The following is a 17,779-nucleotide window of genomic DNA, read 5'->3' as shown; positions in this document are numbered from 1 at the left end:
AAAAAAAAAAAAAAAAAAAGGAACAGTTTTGGAGGCTGATTTACGTGAACTCAAATTCTAGAGATGATAACCAGAAATCCCAGAAGCATTGTTCCATTGGTTCTTTAGACACCTTCATTCTGTCAACAACTGTAGGTGCTTTTACACCTACTGTTAAAGCACCTACTGTACACTAAGCGACACAACAGTGAGCAAGACAGAAGTTCCCACTGCGGCCATAGACTTTCCTCACCAAATCTCCTAAACATGTTTTTACTGACTATGTTAGGTGCTAACAGTGGTGGCGAAGCTGTTCTGTAGGTTCTGAAGCACAGTGGAGATGTGGGGCTGGGGTAGCTTCAGTAAATACAGTTGTTGTTGTCCCCTGCAGGGAGACTCACATTGGGACTTGTCTTCCTCCTCCTGGACATTTTGGCGGCTCGGCAGCATGGAGAGCGAGTCAGCCACGGGCGGAAGGGAGACTTTCTCACAGCTCCCTTGTGCTTCCCACAGCCCTGCCAGCCGGGAACACGGAGGGGAAGGAGGAGGAGCTTAAAAGAGGCTACTGAAACCCAGTTGGCCATGACTGAGGTGAGTTGAACGTCACTCTGTCTTAATCGGTCACCCCCAAAGGCAGGAAAGTTGGCTTTCCTTTGTGGCCGAGGCGAGTTGAAGGCCGCTCTGTTAATCGGTCACCCCCAAAGGCAGGAAAGTTGGCCTGCCTTTGTTTTGGCCTCGCCGTCCCATGGTGGCTCCCAGGCGATCTTTTTTAAAGGAAAGCTCACATGCTGTTCTTTTCTGCTTGTACTCTTCTGGGAACCCCTGTTGCTTATAGGATAAATTCCAGGTTTTTCAGCCTTCCTGTGTGTTCTAGGTTCTACCCACCTTTGCACCATCTTCTCCCATTTCTCTAGATGACCAGTACTCCCTTTGGCCTAGTAGTAAAACTTGATTCTGTACTTTCCAGCAGCTTCCCTGCCTTTGCTCAGGTTGGGTCCTCTGCTGGAATCCCCTGCCCCTTTTCCATCTGGTAATGTCTCCACAGCCTTTAAGACCCGGCTCAGTTCCCCAACCCTTTCCTAGGCACTCAGCACTTTCCCACTCTGACCTTCCATAGCGCCCCCTGCTGCCTCCACTGTAGCACAGATCCACCTAGATATGGATGTTCCTGCCCATACCTGTCATCCCGACCAGACTAGATGCTCCTTGGGGACACGAACTGATGGGGATTCATCTCTGGGTCCCCAGGGCCCAGCACAGGCCAGGCACACAGGAAGCCTCATGAGGTATTAGGTGAATGTATGAATGAATCAATGAATGATGCATGAAACCATCTATCTTGTAAATATCTGTTCATCCTTAGTGATCCAACTTTAATGACCTCCCCTCCAGGAAGCTTTCCCTGACCTCAAGGCAATGGCCTCCCTCCTTCCTCTGGCCCACACAGCCCTCGATACCTCCCTGTGCCACAGTCCTACCTCCCTCATGTCTCTTCATCAGACCATGAGCTCCATGAGGCCAGGAACCAGGTCTGACACACATCCGTGTCCCTAGTGCCCACAGTGTGGTCTGGCACACAGGGTAAATGGTTGCCACATATGTGCTCTGACCTTGTCACTTTCCTGTGGCTCCCCAGTGCCTCAGGGATCAAGTCCGCCCCTGTCTTCCCACCTCCTCCATCACTGAGACCAGGGGCCCTTGTCCAGCACAGTCTGGGAGTGTGAGGAAAGGAAGCCCCTCAAAGGTCCTCTGTGATCTGGCTCCTGCTGAAAAAACTGCTCGACTGGTACTCTTGACAGGATATAGACAGCAACAGTTTCTATTATAAGTGTCAGAAATCGACTTACGCAGTCAGGAGACTACTAATTATATAACCAAAAGTCCAGAGGTAGGGCTGTCATCATCTGCAAGTGTGATTGGGACTCAGTTTATTGTCCCCACCTCGCTTAGTATGGGTTCCATCCTTGATGAGCTCCTTCCCTTGTCCCAAAACAGCTATCAGGACCACGTGCTGCTTTGCCGCCTTCGACAAGTATTTACTCTGTGCCTGCCATGTGTGGGCTTTGTTATAAGTCTGGACTAGGGAAACAGTTTAGGTGGTTCCTGTCCTCATGAAGCTCACGTTATTGCGAGTGACAGTGTATAAGCTTGCTAGGGCTGCTGTCACAAAGCACCACACACTGGGTGGCTGAAAACAACAGAAATGGATGGTCTCGCAGTCCTGGAGGCCAGAAGTCTGAGATCAGGGTGTTGGCAGGGCTGGATCCTTCTGAGGCTGCAAGCCAGGCCTCTCCCCTATCTTTTGGCAGTTTGCTGACCAGCTTCAGTGTTGCTTGGCCTAGAGAGGCATCACCCCAATCTCTGCCTTCATCTTCCCAGGATGTTCTCCTCGTATCTTCACATTGTTTTCCCTCAGCCTGTGTTTGTCTTTTTGTCCCCATTTCTCCTGTTTATAACAACTTCAGTCATGTTGGATTAGGACCCACCCTGGTGACCTCATCTCAGCTTGATCACCTCTGTAAAGACCCCATTTCCAAATAAGGGCAAATTCTGAGGTACTGGGGATTAGAACTTCATTGTATCTTTTTGGAGGGTTACAGTTCAACCCATACCACACAGTAAAATGCATGAAGTAAATCACAGAATGCAGGCAGTATGAAGGATTATGGAAGAAAGGGATAGGGAGACCCGGGGTGGATTTGCTGTTTTATATAGAGGGGTCAGAGAAGGCCTCATGGAGAAGAGGCATTTAAGCAGAGAACTGAGGGACACAATCTTGACTGTAAGATGGGAGCTGGCAGGTGTGTTCGGGGAGCAGCAAGGAAGCAGGTGGGGCTGGAGCAGGGTGGATGTGCAGGAAAGGGGGAGAAGGTAAGCCCTGAGGGATAGCTGGGGCCTGATCTTTAGGGCCCTGGAGATCATTGTATGGCCTTTGTCTTTAAATGCGATGAATTCGGAGGCCATTGGAGTGTTTGGAGCAGAGGATGGACGGGATCTGTTGTAAGTAGAAACAGGATCCCCGTGGCTCGTCTACCCAATTCCTGCTTAGCATCACATTGGGACGACTGTTTCAGGATCTTGCTGCTGCTGTAACAAATCACACAAACCTGGGGGCTTAAAAACAACACAAATTTATTATTTCACAGCCTCTAGAACTATAGGAAATAAATTTCTTTTCTTTATAGATTACCCAGTTACAGCAACAGAAGATGGACTAATAATACACTGTGTGACTTGGAGAAAGTGACTCTTTGGGCCTTGATTTTGTTTTCTATAAATTGGGGATAATCCTGCCTCAGAAAGGAGTCAGGCGGTTTAGTGACACACTGCACCTAAAGCATTGAACCATTGCCGGCATGCAGAACGCTCTTGGCCAAGGAAGGGCTTTTGCAGTCAGATGCCTGGAGGGTTGCTGGGCAGTGTGAGCCAGAGTGGAATTGCCCCCTTGTGGAGCTCTTGCTTTGTGCTAAGTACTGTGCAGTCACCTCCCAGCAGTATTTCAGTTGCTTGCTGTAGCAGCCCTGATGAGATGGGACTCATTGGTCCCATTTCACTAGGGGAGCAGGAATTGGGGTCACAAGAGACATGCAGCTTACTTGCCAGTAGTCACTCATAAGTGAAGGTAGTAGGGCCAAACCTCAAAGCCAAACAACTAAAGAGAGGTGGTTTTCATTCTTCCTTAAAATGTGCTGTGTGTGCGCGTGCGCATATGTGCCTGTGCCCACATTGATGGAGATTTGGAAGAGACACAGCAGTCATGGTTTCACCTAGAGATGGGGTGTGTAGGGGCAGGCTTTCACGTTTTATCGTCGGTACTTCTCAGGTATTTGAATTTTTATCCTAAACACCCATTAACTGGCCAGGTACAGTGGCTCATGCCTGTAATCCCAACACTTGAGGAGGCAGGGGCAGGAGGATCACTTGAGGCCAAGAGTTCGAGACCAGCCTGGGCAACATGGCAAGACTCCTACTCTACCAAAGAAACAAACAAACAAAAAATTAGCTAGATCTGGTGGCACATGCCTATAGTTCTGGCTACTTGGAGGCTGAGGCAGGAGGATTGCTTGAGCCCAGGAGGTCGAGGCTATCATCGTGGCACTGCACTCCAGACTGGGCAACACTGTGAGACACTCTCTCTGTCTCTCTCTCTCTATATATATATATACACACATAATATATATAATAAGTTATATATAAAATTTACAAATTACCAGATTTATAAATTACCATAATTTATAAATGATAGAAAGAAACCGATTCCTTATAGTGAAAACTAGCAAATAAAAGGAGAATCAAGCATTTACCCTACCTGTCCTATATGAACTCTTCCACTGACTAGCCAAATAATAGAAAAATGTTTCTTTTTTTTAGGCAGGGTCTCACTGTCACCCAGGCTGGAGTGCAGTGATGCGATCACAGCTCACTGTAGCCTTGACTTCCTTGGGCTCCTGTGATACTCTCACCTCAGCCTCCTGAGTAGCTGGGACTACAAGTGCATATGTAAATTATAATATATAAATATATATAATTATATATGAAGTAAAATTATATAGAATACATATCTATATTATATATACATCATATGATGTATATATATACACTATACACACGCACACATACACATAAATAATAATAAACACCTATTAACTAGGAAAGTTTTAAAATGAAAGATGGCATCACTAAAAGTTGGACAACCAGATAAGAGCCTTAGGTAGTCATGGGGCCTAAAGTGGACCTGGTACCACCTGTGAGTGGGTCTTTCCCCCAGAGGCTGTACTGACTCAGTCAGGCCTCTGCTCCCCTGACCGGCTCAGAGGAAATGCACAGCCAGGGGAGCAGCCAGGTGATACTGCATAGAAGCAGCTTGCCACATTCAGAAGGTGGGATCTCAAATCAGGAGCATGGAGGATGAAGAAGGCACAGGGGTACAGCTGTAGATTTTAAAACCTCAGAGCCACATCAGTTACACGCAGGGTATGGGCTCCCCTGGATTCTGATTGAGACAAGCTAGCTATAAAGACACACCACTAGGCTGGGCACGGTATCTTATGCCTGTAATCCCAGCACTTTGGGAGGCCGAGACGGGCAGATCACGAGGTCAGGAGTTCGAGACCAGCCTTGCTCACGTGGTGAAATCCTGTCTCTACTTAAAAATGCAAAATTAAAATTAGCGGGGCATGGTGGTATGCACCTGTAATCCCAGCTACTCAGGAGGCTGAGGCAGGAGAATCGCTTGAACCCGAGAGGCAGAGGTTGCTGTGAGCCGAGATTGTGCCATTGCACTCCAGCCTGGGCAATGGAGTGAGACTTTGTCTCAAAAAAAAAAGAAGGGACACCACTGAGACGTCAGCCTAATCTGTATACAGATTTCGAATGTGGTCTAGGTGTTCAGTGACTAAGGAGTTACTGCTCATACTGAAGTATTCACAGGTGAAATCAGATGACCCCTGGTGATGGGTTCATGGTTGTTAATTATATACATCTCTCTACTTGTATGTATGTTTGAAAATTTACAAAATAAAATCTTGAATGAACACTAAAAAAAGCAAAAGTGTGAAATAAATAGATTTTTAGGACCAGACAGACCTGGGTTCCGTCTCACCTTTGTTAACCTTGGTTGACATTCTGTCCCCTGGTCAAGACTCCTTTTCTTTGCCTACAAAATACAGGGGTTTCCAATCTCTTACGTCTCAAGTCTTGTGAGGCTGAGGATGGGATGGTTTTTGCCAAAGGCCTGGCAGATTGAGGGCTGGGGGTGCCCTGAGTGAGCTGTTGGGCTCCTCCCTGACCCCAGCCTCTGAGTGACCAATAGTGTATTGTGTTTCAGGAATTTGTGACCCTCAAGGACGTCAGCATGGACTTCACCTTGGAAGATTGGGAGCAGCTCGGGCTGGAGCAGGGGGACATGTTCTGGGACACAGCGTTGGACAACTGCCAGGACCTCCTCCTGCTGGGTGAGTGTTCCCTGTCCCCAGGGGCCTACTCACTGTCCTGCTTGGTGATCACCTGTGCTCTCCCCCAGCCACAGGGTGAAATCCTGGGCTCCTCTGAATCTGCATGACCTAGCCCAGCAGTTCTCAGCTGGCCAAGGAGACATTGGCCATGTGTGGAGACATTTTTGATTGTTACTTCTTGAGCCAGCAGCGTGCTGCTGACATCTAGCCGCTGGAACCCGGGGAGGCTGCCACACATCCTGCAGTGCACAGGAGAGCCCACAGCCAAGGCCTGGCCTACGCCAGTGTCAGTAGTGCTAAGTCTGGGAAACCCTGCTCTGGCCCCATCTGCCTCCCCAGCCTCATCTTCACCACTTTCCTGCTTGTAGTCAGTCATTCTTCAAGCTGAGACTTCAGGGTCTTCCAGTTGCCCTCCCCTCTGCCTAAGTGGCTCTCAGGGCTTACCTTCTTCAATCTGACCTGGGACCCTGTGAGAACTCTGTATCTCCTCTCCTGCTCATCTTGGCCATCGCTCCATCACGTTCTAACTACCATTTTATCATCAGAGCGGGAGCCGTGTGAGGACAGGGGCGTGTCCCCAGTGTTTGGAACAAGCAGTTCCTGCTCCAGGGCCCAGCGGACAGCTCTAAATTAATGAACGATTGAGTAGCAGCTCTTCGGACTTGCTCGTTCAATCCTCCAGTCACCCCATGAGGAAGCTGGGTTGTCCCTCTTGTGCCGAATGGTCTGAAACTGAGGTTGAAAGAGAGGCAGTCACCTTCCCAGCTATGCCAGTGTCCCCAGGACACCCACAGCTCCAGTGATTGACTAGGATTCCCAGGACTCAGCCTGTGGTCAGACTCATGGCTAAGACTGACTACAGTGAAAAGAGTCAGCAGTCAGCAAAGGGAGGAGGTACATGGGGCAAAGTCCAAGGGAGCCAGGCACAAACTTCCAGAATTCTCTCTCAGGGGAGTCACATGGGACATGCTTAATTCCCCCAGCAATATTGTAGAATGTGGTATCTCGTGTGAAATGCTGTCCACCAGGGAAGCTCATCAGAGACTCAGGGCCAGGGTTTTTACTGGGGTCTGGTCACGTGGTCCCCTTTGCCTGGCACATACCAGAATTGCAGACTCCCAGGAGGAAAGCAGGTGTAAGCCACAGTGTTGCAGAGTTTAGGTCCAGGGAGTGTGTCTCTTCCGTTCTGGAGACATGGGGTACCCCTCTGAAATCCAGCCTTGCCAGCAGGCCTTTCCCAGGAGAGCAGCCAGCCTGCTGTGTCGCCCTCTTCTGCACACCAGTGTCACACAGTGAGAGAGCAGCAGGGCCCAGACTCCAGCTAAGGTCTGTGCAGCCCCAAGGCCACATCACCCCAGCTCCCCATCAGTGTCACCTCATTAGCTCATTTTGCCTCTCTGTTGCCTCAGTTCTTTCTCTTTGAAGAACCAGGAAAATAATTTACTTCAAAAGATGAAAGCAGTAAAATATAACACTGTGGAAACTGTCATTTGATAGAATCTCATCACATTGGGGCAGACTTTCTCCAGACTGACCAGTGTGTGCTAAGAAGCATCTAATGGGAGGTCCTACTCAGTGTCGTTTTGAATTTTTAAACTACAGCCCACAGTAAGAAGTGTGTTTACCTCGACTGCCCCTTCGCCCACTTGCGTATATGTGTGAGTAGTGTATCCGTGTCCTATTGCTGCTGTTACACATAGCACAAACGCAGTGGCTTCCACCAGCACGCTTGTATTATGTTACAGTCCTGGAGGCCAGGAGTTCCAAACGCATGTGGCTGGGCTGGAGGTGAGGTGTTGGCAGGGCCATGTTCCTTCTGGAGGCTCCAGCACATGCAGTCCTCTCCTGGCCCGTTGCCAGCTTCTGGAGGTCACCTGTATTGCTTGACTCATGGCCTCTCAGTCTTCAAAGCCAGCAGTGGCGTTTTCTCCGCTGTAGCCTGTATCCCTCCTGGATGGTGACTCTGGTCCCTTACTTGGGGAAGCTTGTGGAGGGTAGGGCTCAGGACTGCTTGGACCCTGGGACCCTGACATCTTCTGTCCTTGGCCCATGGAGGCCTCAGGCGTTGTGTGGCCCATGGCTCAGTGAGTGAATCATGAATGGCTAAGGAAGTGCATGCCTCTCCACCTGGCAGATTCTGCCCATTAAAGAGCTGTCACAAGTCCTTTGTGTCCCCAGCCCCAGCTGTCACAGCTTTGATCACCCTGGATTGTGATTGTTTGGCTCCCTCTCTATCACTGGACTGGGAACCCTACAGGACAGGCATCCCCAGAGGCGCCCAGGCAGCACCTGGCCCACAGGAACCATGTGCAGGATAAAGCATAGAAAAGTCAGGAGAGCCAGAAGGTTCTCACTGAGTGTCTGGATGACCCTCCATGTCCTGGTTAGATGACAATGCTGTTCTCTCCCTGCAGACCCCCCAAGACCCAACCTGACTTCCCACCCAGATGGCGGTGAAGATCTGGAGCCTCTGCCAGGAGGAAGCCCAGAAGCAACGGGCTCTGGTGAGTGGATGGAGAGGGGCCCCCTGCGTACCTTCTGTCCTCCAGACCTCCATCCTGGGGCTGCCGCCAGCTCTCCCACAGGTCTACCCAGACATTACAACGCTCAGCTTCAGGACTTCACTCGCCACTCGCTGGCTTCTACCCCCTCATCCTGGGAGCTGGGGGCGATCCGGACATTTTTATAGTCCCTCACTCTGGTGTCTCTCCACCTTGCCCTTCAGCACAGGGCTATCCTGGTGCCTCTCCGCAGCTCCTCTTCTTCCTTCCAGACTCAACAAGGAGACGCCCTCCACTCTCTGAGTTGGTCTCTACTTTCCTGCCTTGTGCTCCCTGGGTGTGTTGACCCTCATTCTACTTCTTTTACCTCCTTTCCTTCAGGTCCATTTTTCCTTCCTATCCCTGGGGCACAGCAAATGGCCACATTAGGGAGTAACTTAAGCCTAGGCCTGAATGCTACCGAGAGCATCTGCCCTGCCATCTCCCAAGCCAGGGTTCCTCCAGGTGGATCAGGTTAGGTGGTGAGGATTCCTGGGGTGTTACCCATGGTAGAGACATCCCCAGTAGGAGAAAGCAGAGGCAGCTGCCTCGCCTGGCATGGGAGGCTTCTCTCCTTGTTTCTTTATCCGCATGAGAAGCAGGGCCCTGAGCCAGAGACCACAGGAGTCTCAGGCTGTACCCGACCCAGTCAGTCTGTAGCTCCCTTCTTGGCTCACCACACTCAAGCTCGTGTACATGAGGCCTCTGCAGCCTCCTGTTCAGCACATCAGTGTCCCTCGTAGGTGACTAACCCATGCACAGGCTCTCACAACCTCTGCTTTCTGTTTCTGTCACCTCAGCATAGTGGCTGTTTCCAAGCATGGGTAGCCGTGCCTTTACTAACAAATGTACCTCCATATCCTCTAGTAGTGACACTCGAGTTGCATAGTTACCACGTAAGCATCTTTCCCCTTTAACGGTGTGCCTCTCTTGGAAGCAGGGCTTAGCTGATTCACCCTGTATTCCCAGCTCCTGACATCATGCTTGGCACATAAGGGGTGCCTGTTACATGTCTGTCGGTGCATTTGAGGCAGAGGGAACAACATGAGCACCGGTGTGGTGAGGAGAGTGAGCTGGATATCTGTGGGAGAGATGAGCAGAGGCAGAGGTGACAATTCAGAACAAGGTGTGATTTCAGAAGGCTTTCATTTGCAAGTTTTAATTCCAGGTGGAGAGACTTTAAGCAGTCTCATAGATACTCAGATGGTGAGCCAAGAACTGCAGAAGGGACAGGCTGGAAAAGGTATGATGATGGAGGAGAGGAGAGATGGGGAGACTGGAGAGCATACAGCAGAGCAGTGACATTCATGTTTTGTGAAGGATCCCAGAGAGCATACAGCTTGGTAGTTAAGAATATGGGGGCCAGGCATGGTGGCTCATACCTGTAATCCCAGCACTTTGGGAGGGCAAGGCAGGCAGATCACTTGAGGTCAGGAGTTCGAGACCAGACTGACCAACATGCTGAAACTCCGTCTCTACTAAAAATACAAAAATTAGCTGGGCGTGGTAGTAGGCGCCTGCAGTCCCAGCTACTCAGGAGGCTGAGGCAGGAGAATCACTTGAACCCGGGAGGCAGAGGTTGCATTGAGCTGAGATCGTGCAGCACTTTAGCCTGGGCAACAGAGCAAGACTCAATCTCCCAAAAAAAAAAAAAAAAAAATATATATATATATATGGGGTCAGAGGGGTTCAAATCCTCATTCTGCTGCTCACTTAGCTTTAAGAAGCAGAAACGTGCCTACCTTATGGGAGGTTGTCGAGTGTAAGAGAGTGCCTGAGGCACTCCTGCCTGTGAGTAAGCATGCCATGAATGGGATTTACTGTCTGTGAATCTGTCCCGTGGCTGCCGCTGTGGCAGTGGATGGATGAGCAGTGGAAGGTCCCTGTTAAAGAGCTTACCTTCTGGTAAGGGTCAGGGGTCAGACCCTTTCATAACTTGTCAAGGTGGAGGATGGTAAGTGCTCGGCTGTTTTTCAGAGAATATAGGGCAGGGGACTTAAAGCAGAATGGGGATGGGGTTGTCAGGGAAGCCTTTCAGAGGAGGGTGATACTCAAGCTGGGTATTAAAAGACTTAGAGGAGTTAGCCCAGGAAGTGCCATCCAGCATGAGGGACCATTAAAAGCACAGAGGAGAAAGTCTGGTAGATTTAGGGAACCGCAAGAGTTCTATAAGGTCAGCACAAAGAGCGCTGGGCTGATACACTCATTTCTCTTCTCCAGGCAGGAAGCCCTGGAAGGGTTTAATCAGAGGAGTGATATAGTCAGATCCATTTATTAAAAAACCCTTTAGGGCTAGCGTGGAAGACTGGAGAGAGAGACAGACAGACAGAGACAGGAGACCAATGAGCAGCCTGGTGTCAGATGCAGTCAGTGGTAAAGAGAGGAGAGGAAGGGAGTTGAGACATTTCGATAGAGACCAAATGAAAATAGTGCCAAGTTGAGGGAGAGGTCGGGAGGAGGCTGACTCCTAGGATTCTAGCCTGGAGAACTGGATGGATGGTGGAGTGAGGGGAGTGGGGTGTTGTCTGGTATAGAGGATGCAGGATATGAGGAGGAAGATTTTGGTGGCAGTGCAGGATAGAGTGGAGAGTAGAAGCAGGTGAGTCCAGGCGACTTTTTAGGGAACTGGGCCAGTCACCTGGGTGTGAAGGTAATGGTCGAATCTCCCTCCTTGTTGAACCCCTGTGGTTTCTCAGCTCCCCTGTTGACCCTCCTGGGAATGGGCTCTCCCTGTTTTCTGTGATGCCAGTTCCACATGGGTCACCCCTTTGGGTCCCTTAATGGATAGGCTGGACTCAAGATCCATCACCCCTACTTGCTCTTGTCTGTGTTCTCACCCTTGGTGAACAGGAGACGTTTGCACTTACTCTTTCAGATGCGACTGAGACCAAGAACTCTCCTCTGATGGAGGATTTCTTGGAAGAAGGATTCTCCCAGGAGATTATAGAGATGCTATCCAAGGATGGCTTCTGGAACTCCAATTTCGGAGAAGCCTGTGTAGAGGACACCTGGTTAGACAGTTTGCTAGGCGATCCAGAAAGTCTTCTGAGGTCTGATGTTGCCACCAACGGGGAAGGTCCCACGGAATGCAAGAGTTATGAATTAAAGAGAGGCCTCAGTCCTGTGTCCACCCTTTCCACGGGAGAAGATTCCATGATACATAATGTTTCTGAAAAGACCCTCACACCAGCTGAGTCTAAGGAATATAGGGGTGAGTTTGACTCCTACTCGGACCACAGCCAGCAGGATTCTGTTCAGGAAGGGGAGAAACCATATAAATGTAGTGAATGTGGGAAAAGCTTCAGTGGGAGTTACCATCTTACCCAGCACTGGATTACTCATACTGGGGAGAAACCCACTGTCCATCAAGAGTGTGAGCAAGGTTTTGACCAGAATGCTTCCTTTTCTGTGTATTCGAAAACTCACACGGGCTACAAATTCTATGTATGTAATGAATATGGGACAACTTTTAGTCAGAGTACAAACCTGTGGCATCAGAAAACTCACACTGGAGAAAAACCATGTAAGAGTCAATACAGTGACCACCCACCCAGTCATGACACACAGCCTGGTGAGCATGAGAAAACTCACACAGATAGTAAGTCCTACAACTGTAACGAATGCGGCAAGGCTTTCACCCGGATCTTTCATCTTATTCGGCACCAGAAGACCCACATTCGGAAACGCTATGAATGTTCCAAGTGCCAGGCGACCTTCAGCTTGAGAAAACACCTCATCCAACATCAGAAAACTCACACTGCAAAAACTACCTCTGAGTGTCGGGAGTGCGGGAAGACTTTTCGGCAGAGTTCGCTGCTCATTGAACACCAGGCTCTTCATACTGGAGAGAAGCCTTATAAGTGTAACGAATGTGGGAAATCCTTCAGCCATAACTCTACCCTAAAGATCCATCAGAGGATTCACAGTGGAGAGAAGCCTTACAAATGCAGTGAGTGTGGGAAGGCCTTCCGCCGGCACACTCACCTTAATGAACATCGGCAAATTCATACAGGCTACAGACCCCACAAATGTCAGGCGTGCATCAAGAGTTTCAGCCGGCCCTCACATCTGATGCGACATCAGGCCATTCACACTGCAGAAAAGCCCTATCGCTGTGCTGAATGCAAGGAGACTTTCAGCGATCACAGTCACCTTGTGCACCACCAGAAAATGCACACTGTCAAAACCCCGTATGAATGCCAGGAGTGCGGAGAACGCTTCATCTGCAGCTCAACCCTGAAGTGCCACCAGAGTGTTCACACAAGAGAAAAACAAGGATTTGTTGTGAGTGGGAAGGTCTTGGATCAGAACCCAGAACAGAAAGAGAAGTGCTTTAAGTGTAACAAATGTGAGAGAACCTTTAGCTGCAGCCAATACCTCATTCAGCACGAGAGGATTCACACCAGCGGGGTGAAGCCCTTTGAGTGTGACCAGTGTGGGAGAGCCTTTGGCCAAAGTACTCAGCTCATTCATCATCAAAGAATCCACTCTAGAGTGAGGCTGTATAAATGGGGTGAGCAAGGGAAAGCCATCAGCAGTGCCTCCCTTCTCAAACTTCAGTCCTCCCACACAAAGGAGCACCCTTTTAAATGTAACGAATGCGGAAAGACCTTCAGCCAAAGTGCACACCTCTCAAAACATCAGTTAATTCATGCTGGAGGGAATCCCTTTAAATGTAGTAAGTGTGACAGAGTCTTCACCCAGCGAAACTACCTTGTTCAGCATGAGCGAACTCATGCCAGAAAGAAGCCCTTGGTGTGTAATGAATGTGGGAAAACGTTCCGTCAGAGCTCGTGCCTTTCTAAGCATCAGAGAATTCACTCAGGTGAGAAGCCCTATGTATGTGACTACTGCGGGAAGGCCTTCGGCCTGAGTGCGGAGCTTGTCCGCCACCAGAGAATTCACACTGGAGAAAAGCCTTATGTTTGTCAGGAGTGCGGGAAAGCCTTCACCCAGAGCTCATGCCTTTCTATTCACCGGAGAGTTCACACTGGGGAGAAGCCCTACATATGTGGTGAATGTGGGAAAGCCTTTGCCCAGAAAGCAAATCTAACACAGCACCAGAGAATTCACACTGGTGAGAAGCCTTACTCCTGTAATGTGTGTGGCAAAGCTTTTGGCCTCAGTGCCCATCTCAACCAGCACCTGAGAGTTCACACCCAGGAGACACTTTATCAGTGTCAACGTTGCCAGAAAGCCTTTCGGTGCCACTCGAGCCTCACCCGCCATCAGCGTGTACACAACAAGCAGCAATACTACCTGTAGCCATTGGGTGGCAGCAGAGTCCCAGAATATGAGACTGTTCATCGGATGTGGAAAGTTGGAAACCATCCATCCTATTGCAAGTTTCTCTCCAAATAAATACATCTAAAGATTGATTAGAAAGTTTGTGCACATGTGTTTCATTACAACAGTGAAAACACAAAAATGGAGAAGCTGTACAACGTCAGGATACAGAGGTAGGCTCTGGAGCCAGTCTACCTGAGTTAAGTTCCACCTCTGCCATCTACTACCTAAGTGACCTTGGGAAAGTCAGAAAAATCTCTCAGGGCCTCGGTGTCCTCATCTGTAAAATGGGCATCACCTACCTCAGAGGGCTTTTCTGAGGATTAAATACATAAATGTGAAGCACTTAGAACTGATGGCCAGCACATGAGGGCTCACCAAGTGTAAGCCACAAATACACATCAGCCATAGCACAAATATACTCGTGTTATAAGAAAGGAATTAGTAATCTCTCTGTGTTTACTGTAGTTAATGTTCTTATAATGTATCGCTTTTAATTTAAGTTTTCCTTTTTTAAAGTTTTTCTCCAGCACCTCACTCTTCTTAAATGCCTGGCCTTTTTTGTCCCTTTATCTCTCTTTCCTGGTTTTTTTTTCTTAACCCCCAGAAAGCCAAAAAGAACATGTAAACTCCTAACCTCAACTAGCTACAACCTTCCACTCCTAACCTCCCAAGCCTGTCACTCAGAGAGGACTCCCTATCCCACAAACACATGCTTCCTCTTCCCATGACCACCTTCCGTTTAACAGTGTTGGCTATGCAGTAAATTTGTCATGGGAGTTGACACCAAAACACAGCTGGATTCCTTCAGGAAAGCTGTGTTGATCAAGGTGTTAACTGCATATGAAACACAACCCATATGAAAGACATGCTTGGGGGTCAAACCTGTGGTGCGTGGAAGTGACCGCTGGGATGTCATCATTCACTATTTATCCAAGACAGCCGCTCACCAGGCCATTTGCTAGGCTCGGGGGCGGGTGGTATCAATACACTATGCACTGCTACTACTCTGAAGCTTCTGGAATCAGAGAAATGAATGAACCCATTTTCATAGATGATTGCTGTTAGTTGACAAGTGACATCTTAAAAATGCCCCATTCCCTCATGTCACAGGGAGTTCTGGGATCACCAAGGAGTGTTGGAGAGTCCAGTGAGATGGAGCCACACAACCAGTTCCCTCCTGACAGTGTCTTGTCAGCTCTGGGCGTCTGTGCCCTACCACTAAGTGGCTCAGTCACACATTTGCTGACACACAGTAGTCTTATGAAAAGCACTGGACACATACTTTCATTGCTTTTCGGTTTTTGGTTGTTTCAATTGTTTGGGGGTTAGTTGTTTTTTCCCTTTGGGTTTTTCAAGTCTTGCACGTGGAGTTCTGCTGGTTAAGTTTGTTAAACTTAGTTGAAACTGGGAACCTGTTGGCTAACCATTGGGCCCTTATGCTGTTTTTCAAATGGCTGCAACATTTAACTTCTTGCACATGGTTCCCGTCCTCTGGAGCTCTGTCTTGTCTGGGAGGTGGGCATGTTACATACCAAAAGAGTGGACAAAGTGTTGCAGGGCTGGAACACAATGGGGACTCTGGAAAACTGGCAGCCATTGGGGGTGGGGGACAGTCTATAAATCAGTCACCTGTGTTGCTGCAGGCCAGGGTAGAAACGCCCTCCATGTGTGCATATTTGTTGGTTCTCTGATTAAAGTTTTGAATCTAAAAGCATTGATTCCTTCTCTCAGCCTGCTGCCATGCAGCCACGCATCAGTCCCTGCCTGCCAGGGACTCACGTCTTTGTGGGGGAGGGCTTCTGATGGTGATCACTGGCCAGTAAGAAACAGCTCAGTCTGTTTTCCCGCTGTCTGGGCGGGGCATGCACCACTGAGGAGGCACACAAGTTCACCTGGTCCTCAGATGCATCATCAAACAACACCTTTCAGTCTTTGTGTGAGCCGAAGTCATCAAGGAGAGAGCACAGGCAGCCTGCAGTTCACTCTACACAGACACGTCAGGCCCCAGGCTTGGGGAGTGTTTCTAATTAGCATCCAATAATACACATAACTTTGCTTAGTACTTTTTGTCCCCACCTTTTTCCTTTAGTGACAAGTGACAAGAGATACTAGTTTCCTGCTCATGGTAGTAATAGAAAGTTGTCATTTTTTTTGATAAAGTGAGCTGATCGGGCCGAGTGTGGTGGCTCATGCCTGTAATCCCAGCACTTTGGGAGGCCTAGGTGGGAAGATGACTTGAGCCCAGGAGTTGGAGACCAGTCTGAACATGATGAAACCCTGTCTCCACAAGAGAAATATGCAAATTAGCTGGGTGGTGACCACTGATCACTTAAAAATGATTAAAATGGCAAACTGTATATTTTTACCGCAATTTAAAAACATTTACATAAAGTACTACATTTTTAAAGTTTGTGTGGTAGGCTGGGTGTGGTGGCTCATGCCTGTAATCCCAGCACTCTGGGAGGCTGAGATAGGTGGATTGCTTGAGCTCAGGAGTTTGAGACCAGCCTGGGCAGCATGGTGAAACCCTGTGTCTACAAAAATTACAGCTGGGTGTGGTGGCACACGCCTGCACTCAAGCTACTAGGGAGACTGAAGTGGGAGAATCGCAAGCCTGGGAGGTTGAGGCTGCAGGAAGCTGTGATCATGCCACTCTACTCCAGCTTGGGTGACAGAACAAGATCCTGTCTCCGAGTAAAGGAAAAAAATGTGACTGGAAAAAGAAATGAACTACAGGAGCCTAAACCAAGCAAGGCTAAGATGGCAAAACCCAGCACCTCTGAGGCTGGTGCGAAGACAAGCTCAAACGAGGTCAAGGTATAAAGCAGCAGCAGAGTCTTCTAGGGCCAAGGTCTCCCCCAACATTTCAGAGGTGGGGACCCCTTGTCGGAACTGATACCCCAGCTAAATTCCAGCTTGACCTCTGGAAGGGCTGGAGACTAAGGTCAGTCAGGGTGATCAGCCTTTGTCAACATAACCAACCTCATAACCCTACGTACCAAGGCGTGGATGAGCTTCTCTGGCAACACTTTGTGTGTTGTCACACGTTATTGTTGAGTGCATTAAGTGCTCTCCATATGACTCTACTGGCAGAGGACACCTGGAAGCTCACGCCTAGTCTCTCCTAGACTCCATCCTTTGCATCTTTTCCCATGGCTGATTTTAATCTCTATTTTTAGCTGTAATAAATGCAACCAAGTATAGCAGCTTTGCTGAGTTTTGTGAGCCCTTCTAATGAATTACTGAACCTGAGGGTCCACTGCCCTCTCTGAGACTGTTTCTCCAGTGGACTCAAGAATGATACTCGGTTTAAGGGTTCTCAAAACGAGCATCAGCGGGTTCTGCCCATGCCGGCCCCATGGGCTAAATTCTCTAATAACCACCTCCCTTCCCCGCCTACTCCAGCCAATCATTGCGCTGACTCGGCTCCTGGCCACACCCTAACCCCGCCTCCGCTGCTTCGAAACCCGTCCCAAGCCCTGCAGCCCCATAGGCTGCCTCCAGATTCTCGAGCCCGTTTACCTTTCGGTGGCCTAAATCCCTGACTGCTCGGGGCCACTCTTCAGGCCAAAATGGGCCCAAAATGGGGAGAGCAAGTGATGAATGTCACTAGACAGTCGGGCCCTCAAGGACCTGGCAACTGGAGGCTTGGACCTCGGGTCGGCTTCCCACGCGAAGCTTGCTCCCCACCTGCATCCGCACGTTGGTGGAGACGCTGCCCCGGCCCCACGGATGCCTCTGCGCATGTCAGACTCCCTGATGAACTACCCTTCCCAGAATCCCGCGGGAGCTGCTTAGGGCGACGGTCCTCTGATGGCCGATGCGGGAGAAACCCTGGCGTCAGGCGGCCCTCGAGTGGGGCACACGAAGTCGGGGCTTATTCTGGCTTCAGTATGCGGGGTGGAGAAGGCGATCCACGAGGCTGCCTCTGTTTCCTATGGATCAATCGCAGAAATCGTTCTGTAAGCCCTGCCCCCACTGCGTGCGGGCGGCTTTTGTCTCCATGGCAACCGCCAA

The 17,779-nt window shown here is 49.5% G+C and overlaps 1 protein-coding gene across 3 annotated transcripts in view; it reads left to right on the top strand.

The window, feature by feature from the left end:
- Positions 1 to 15,473, top strand: part of ZNF473 (zinc finger protein 473) — a 19,423-nt gene extending 3,950 nt beyond the window's left edge. The window contains exons 2-5 of one of the 3 annotated variants that reach the window (XM_011965992.1): positions 5,807 to 5,933; positions 7,164 to 7,259; positions 8,348 to 8,437; positions 11,349 to 15,473. In XM_011965992.1, the coding sequence (XP_011821382.1) occupies positions 11,378 to 13,738 (2,361 nt within the window). In that variant the 5' untranslated portion in view covers positions 5,807 to 5,933; positions 7,164 to 7,259; positions 8,348 to 8,437; positions 11,349 to 11,377 and the 3' untranslated portion in view covers positions 13,739 to 15,473. Of the gene's footprint in view, positions 1 to 370; positions 571 to 5,806; positions 5,934 to 7,163; positions 7,260 to 8,347; positions 8,438 to 11,348 lie in introns of all 3 variants that reach the window. The other 2 variants (XM_011965990.1, XM_011965991.1) reach the window with 2 other exon arrangements.
- Positions 15,474 to 17,779: the final 2,306 nt, after the last annotated feature.

This window comes from Mandrillus leucophaeus, unplaced genomic scaffold (assembly GCF_000951045.1).
Source record: "Mandrillus leucophaeus isolate KB7577 unplaced genomic scaffold, Mleu.le_1.0 Scaffold74, whole genome shotgun sequence".
NCBI lineage: Eukaryota > Metazoa > Chordata > Mammalia > Primates > Cercopithecidae > Mandrillus > Mandrillus leucophaeus.
This window is presented reverse-complemented; position numbering and strand designations above follow the sequence as displayed.